Source organism: Pteropus vampyrus, unplaced genomic scaffold (genome assembly GCF_000151845.1).
Source record: "Pteropus vampyrus isolate Shadow unplaced genomic scaffold, Pvam_2.0 Scaffold2, whole genome shotgun sequence".
Taxonomy (NCBI): domain Eukaryota; kingdom Metazoa; phylum Chordata; class Mammalia; order Chiroptera; family Pteropodidae; genus Pteropus; species Pteropus vampyrus.
The window spans coordinates 8,888,198-8,894,710 of record NW_011888783.1 but is presented as its reverse complement, the minus strand read 5'-3'; the positions used below and the strand labels follow the sequence as shown (position 1 = coordinate 8,894,710).

General features: G+C 35.6%; 1 protein-coding gene across 1 annotated transcript in view; it reads left to right on the top strand.

Moving 5' to 3' along the window:
- Window positions 1-2,504: 2,504 nt before the first annotated feature.
- Window positions 2,505-6,513, top strand: part of DUSP19 (dual specificity phosphatase 19) — a gene marked incomplete at its 5' end in the record, with an annotated part of 13,702 nt that continues 9,693 nt past the window's right edge. Inside the window, one exon of the mRNA XM_011356481.2 lies at window positions 2,505-2,555. Coding sequence (XP_011354783.1) covers window positions 2,505-2,555 — 51 coding nt within the window. The remainder of the gene's footprint in view (window positions 2,556-6,513) is intronic.

Below are 6,513 nucleotides of genomic sequence, written 5' to 3'. Positions count from 1 at the left end.
AGCTGTTAGAAGTCTCAACTATAGCATGTAATATATATTCTTTCTAAATCAGCTCTCTCATCTGTATTTATTTTCATAATAAAACCTGGCCAAGATAATGAATATTAGTGATTTGTGTCAATGTACAGTATAACTGTAAATTGTTATTATTGGACCTCTTTGTTTAGTTGTATTCCTATTCATCACTGTTTTTATATTTTTAAAATTGTAATACAATAAAATTGACTCGGTATTTAGTTCTGTGAATTTTAACACAAGTATAGATTCATGTAGCCTTTAAAGTCTTAAAATTGATATTTGTTTTTTAATCTTAAAATAGTTTATAAAAGGATAACGTTCTATTTTTTCAAAACAAAGGTTTTAAATAATATATCATAATGTATGATATACAGTGTTTATTTCTTTTAATAATAAGTGTTTTTCCAATGAAAGTTTAACATAAGACTGCAACATAAAGCAACCATTTAAAATTAGAGAAAAGCTGATGTTTATGTCTAGAATTTAGAGAAAATTAACTTGAACTGGGTACTACCAACTATTAGATGAAACACGCAAACCGATTACCTGAAGTCTGTTTGTTTTTCACTAAAATTGTTCCCTTATACCAGGGGTCCTCAATACCTGAGCCGCAGACCAGTACCAGTCTGTGGCCTGTTAGGAACCGGGCTGCACAGCAGGAGGTGAGCGGTGGGCGAGCTTCATCTGTATTTGCACCCTCTCCCCAGCACCAGCATAACCGCCTCAGCTCTGCCTCAGATCATCAGGCATTAGATTCTCATAGGAGCACTGGTCCCTAGTGCCAAAAAGGTTGGGGACTGCTGCCCTACACTCTTAACATTCATATAATTTTCTTATTGTTTAAAAAAGGCAGAGCATACAAGCTGCATTTTTTGGTTTCGAGAATATAATAAATTTGTATGAATGTAATCTTATTTGGAAGTCACTTTCCAAATGTGGCAGGCAACTCTGAAATATAATAATTGACCTATTCTGTTTGGGTGTGTGTGTGTATGTGCGTATGTGTTTAATGAACTGAACAAAATATCCAGCATTGATAAATATAATAATGACAGTCTAGGGTATGTAAAGGAAAGAATTTCATTCATGCATGTTTCTTTTTTATCTGAAGGATGAGGCAGAATAGAATTATTATTTAAAATACATACATATTAAACCATCAAATTTCAATTTATTTGATCCCAGTTTTTTCTCTGAAGATGATTAGGACTTCTGATAGAAAACTGAAAAGATTTTCTAAATTATGAGATACTTCAAATGTGTAGAAAAATTATGGATAATAATATAACAGATTTATCTATCCACCATCCAGCTTTAATAAATGTTAATATATTGATAGACGGACTTTTAAGGAGAATACAGTCAAATGTAGGCTCAGTAAGGAGCCTGTGAGCTTTGTATTACCAAGAGACTATTGACCAACCTGCATACTCACTGGCCTTTTAACTACCTAAAATCATGTCATAGAAGGTGGCAGACTTCCCAGAAAGGTAAGGTAAGAAAACATTGTTTATTGAAATGGAACTTAATTCAGGAAACTAAAATACTTGAAATCTTTAAATAATTAATGCATTATTTTTTCAATTGTGTAATTCACCTTAACTAGTTATTCTCTTCTATGAACTTGCTTATTAAATAGAGTAAATTTCCAGGTATGAGAAATCTGGAAAACCAACTTTGACAGGAAGAAACTGTAAAAAGAGTACAGCCCCAGTGGTACACAGAATGTAGGTGGAATTCTATAGGCCAACAGTGTTTGCTTTAAGCTACTGGGTGTTCCCTTAGCTGGGACTAAGCCATTTTGTGTCTTTTTAAAAATATTTTTTAAGTTACAAAAAAATAGATATTTATTGTACAGATTACTGATCAACATGAAGAAGAAAAAAAATCACCTATAATCCCACTGTTAACATTTTGTTCTATATACTTCCTGTGCATTTTAAGTATACAGATTTTTCGTTTTTACAAAAATGGACGATAGTATTTTCTAACCTGCTTTTATCACCTAATATATTGGGAATATATTTTCATGCCATAAATATTCTACATTTATCATTTCTAATGTCTGTATATATTTCACTACTAATTGGACCATCTTTTATTTAACCCAACCCCTATTATTGGACTTTTTGTGTGTGTGTGTGGTTTTTTTTTAACAGATTAAAAAATAATCTATTATTGGGTTATTTTTTGTTTGTTTTATTTTTGTGATATTACAAACAATACTATGATGAACATCCTGATGGCTGGTCTTTGTGACATCCAGAACTTTTAGGACCAATTCCTAGGAATGGGATTTCAGATTCCAAGAGTATATATAAGATGAATATTTGTAATGAATATTTCCAAATTGTCTTTCAGAATGTTGGTTTCAGGTCTTCCCAAGTTGTATTTTTAAAAATAAATGAATAACTAACAGAAATATTGCAAAAAATGGATTAAAAAGATGATTATTTTTATGTTCAAGATGATATGATTTATTTCTTATAGGGTCACAAGATGCCGCTCATGATCTGGATACACTGAAAAAGCACAAGGTAAAAAAAAATGTTCAAGTCTGGCACCATGTATAGGAAGTATTTTAATTGTTACATTTATTTAGGAAAAACTGTATTGGTCCATTTCAGAGTTTAATTGGTAACGTTTTGGGCTATCATTTTAATAAAGTTGCAAACATTATTACACCTAACTCAAATATGTGTATTTATAATCCATCTTTTCAATTTTATATTCTCTTAATCTCCCTTCATGTATACTCATGAACCTGATTTGGAGGCACATGTTCTTGACTCTGCTTATGTAGTTCCTCCATGTGGGACAGATTTTCCCTTCTTTTTTAAGTCCCATGCAGGTCTTGAGTCTCAACTAACATACCACTGTCTCCCCAATGTCATTTTCCTCCCACCCTCCTCCATACAACTGATGTAATTTATTACTTATTTCAATATTTACACAGACAAAAAAATTTTAGCCCTCTACTATTTTGTCAAGCACTGTTTTAAGATCATGGAATTGCTATGGTTTAAGGAATGCAAGAGGTTCTTGTTCACATGAAGCTTATATTCTGAAGGGCAGGGAGGGGAGAAAGACAAATAAGTAGCTCCAGTGCAGTGCATTGTGTGCTTTGATGTGGAAGTGTAGGATGCTGTTGGAATGCTTAGGAGATAATGCCTTTAACCTATTTTTGTTTTGGGTTGGGTTGGGTTGGAGATAGGAAAGACAGAGAATTCTTCCTGGAAGAAGTGATGTTGAAGTTTTGCTTTGACAGGGAATGGGGAGGGAAGGGATAGAAAAAATGGTTTGTGTAAAGACCCAGAGGCAAGAGAAAGGTATTCCAGTAACCCTGGAATAGAAACTGGAGAAAAAAGCATATCAGGAGACACAGCCAATCTGTGTAAACCAGTGTAAATTATTTGGACTTGGTCCAAAAGACAGTGGAAAGCATTGAAAGGTTTTTACCCAGGGATCAAATTCGCATTTTAGCAAAATTGTTCATTAGAGGCAGTGTGGAAAATAGATTGGAGGGTTGCTCAAGCTAGAGATGGGAGACTAGTTATGAGACTGTTGTGGTAATCTAAAAGAAGATGACAGTGGTTTAGATTAGGATTCAGTAGGGGTAGAGAAGTAGATGGATTTGAGGGTTTTTTAAGAGGGTAGCATCCTCAAAATTTAATGATAAATTACATATTGGACAAGGTGAAGGGAGGGAGAGGTTGAGGGAAAAGGAAGAGTCAAAGCTGATATCCAGCTTAGAGTAACTAATAGGTTTGGTGTCATTTCATGAGATAGGGAACAAAGTAGGGAAGAACCGGTTTTAGAGGAAAAACAATGAGCTCAGTTTTGAACATTTTTAATTTCAGATTCTATGAATAATCTAGCTTAAGTTCTTCAATAGATAGTGTGGACATATAGTGTCTAAAGTTCAGGAGAGGTAAAAATATAGATTTAGGAATCTTCAGCTTATAAGTAGTGATTGGAATCATTAGAGTAGATAAATCACTTGGGGAAAAGTATAAAGTGAGTGGAGAAGAAGGCCTACAACAGAACCCTGAGTAACACCAGATCATGAAGAATGGTCAAAGGAAAAACAATTTACAGCCAGAAAGGAGGATCTAAAAGAGGTAGTAGGAACGTCAAAAAAAATGTGGTGTCTTAATGTCACCCTGAACATGCTCGATCTTGTCTGATCTCGGAAGCTAAGCAGGGTCGGATCTGGTTGGTACTTAGATGGGAGACCACCTAGGAATACCAGGTGCTATAGGTGTTTAAAAAAAAAAAAATGTGTCTTGGAAGCCAAAGAAGGAGAGCGTTTTAAGGAGGAGTCGGCGGTGTTAGATGCTGCCAGAAGTTTAAGTGCAATTAGCACTAAATTACATCGATTGGACTTCACAGTAAAGAAGTTGTTAGTGATGTTTGTGGGAACAGTTGCATTTGAATTTGAGGCCAAAGCCAGTTCAGATTTCAGAAGTTTGAGAAATGGAAGAAATGATGGCAGAAAAAGAAAAAAAAGAAAGAAAAAAAAAGAGGAAAATGGGATGAGCCAAAGGAGGGAGATATGAGAGTTTTGAGCATGCTTTAAGGCTGATGGTAGAAGAAGGAACTGAAAATACAGGCGAGCAAGAATTGTGGCTAGGGGGATGTGCCAAGAAAGTAGTAGTCAGTTTGACCCTAAGCACAGGTGCCAGAATGAGCATAATAAAGGATGTGGGAGCACATCATCCATTGCGGTAAGAAAGCAGAAGGAAAAGATGGGTTCAGGTGTAGGCAGGTTTTTAATTCTGATGATAAGATGTGTGGGTTTCTATGATGGCTCCTCTTTTTTTACTTTAAAGTAGTAAGTGAAGTGATCTGCTAGAGTAAGGAAGAGATGGTACAGTTGAAAGTTATTAGGAGAGTGGGGGAAGTTTGAACAAGCTGTTATGGGGAATGAGAGAGAGCGCCTACTAGGGGAATATAGTTGGTAAGCATTGCCGAGGGTCCAGTGAAGTTGGCTCTCATAAATTTATGGTCACAGTAACTGCAGCATTGTATGACTTTTCTCCAGCAATGCTTAGAAATCTGGATATACAGTCAACGTTTACCAGACAGGTGCAGGGGAAATGAACCATGGACTATAAGCTGATTAGAAAAGAAAGAGGGGGCTGATAAGAAGAAAATAGAAAGATGAAGGAGTTGATGGTTCTTGTGAAGTCTAGTGGGAGAGCTGAATGGAAGAGCTGGACCAATAAGAGCAGGATGCCTGAATTTATGGCATCAGCCCTGGAGCAGTTTTGGGCATTGGCTTTAAAGGAGGGTGATTGAAGTGGAATGATGATGGAAGTCATTGGAAATGAGGTTGTTAGGAAACTGTTAAACCCCAGTGGAAATTGATGTTACCCAGGATAATGGTAAGACTTGGGGTGGGGCGCAGCCATCTGAGAGTCAGATGGAATAATGAGCAAGGATTTTTATCCTTGGGTAGAAAAGAAGTGATTTGGAAGAGTCAGGGAGTAGCCAAAATAATGCAACCCTGCCTCTCACCCATGAGGTAAATGAGTGCTAGACCCCTTTCTAGGTTCAAGAGATACAGAAATGAACAAGGAATAAGGTCTTTGCTCTTAAAATATGATACTTCGAGATGGGAATACATTCTTTGAAAGAGCTGAAACAAGGCAATGGGAGGAGTTGGGAGATAGCAACATGAGTTGGAGTAGGCCTTTCTAAGGGTATTTCATGTCAACTGAGACTGTATGACAGTCAGGCATGTTAGATCAGGGTGAGAAAACTTCAGGCTGGGAGAATGGCAAATATGAAAGCCTTTGGGGGAGGGGAGGGGACAAGTTCAGTAATCTATTCCTTCGTTCTGGTCCCATAACTCTTTGCTCTTTTGTAGCTCTTTATACCTTTCTTCTATTATTCAGCAAACTTCTAGAAGATAGGTAGAGATCTTGTCCTACTTACCTTTATTTCCCACAGCCCTGAGAAAAAATTTTGATTGAACTGAAGCTAAAAATTTTATATGATAAACACTTGCAACTAATTTTCCCAATTCATTAACTAATTCGATATGTTTATTTGTCAATGTACTTGGGTTTAAACTGGACTCTCCTTTTTTGTTACAATAATTCCTACCTGACAATAAGAGATAATGGTCTGGAAGTGCATAAGGATATGAGAATTACTATAGTTCTTAACAGGAACCCTCTTAGATCAATATTTGAACACAAGTGGAACAAGTTTCAAATTCTTACACTAATTAATATTTCTTGGTAAAAATGAAAAATAGCTGATAAATTTGTTCATTGGCAAGTGTTATTATTTATCTCCTCTTCAAATACTAGTTCAAATTCCATTTTGTCCTGGTGATATGAACCAAGTGGCTATTTAAAAGATCTTCTTTCTCTGTATTTATGACCTGTTAAAAAGATAAACCTAAATAGAGGGTGTCTAGAAAAATTTAAGGATGCTTCAAAACAAAATTGTTGATTTAAATACATGGCACATTTCAAAGGAATA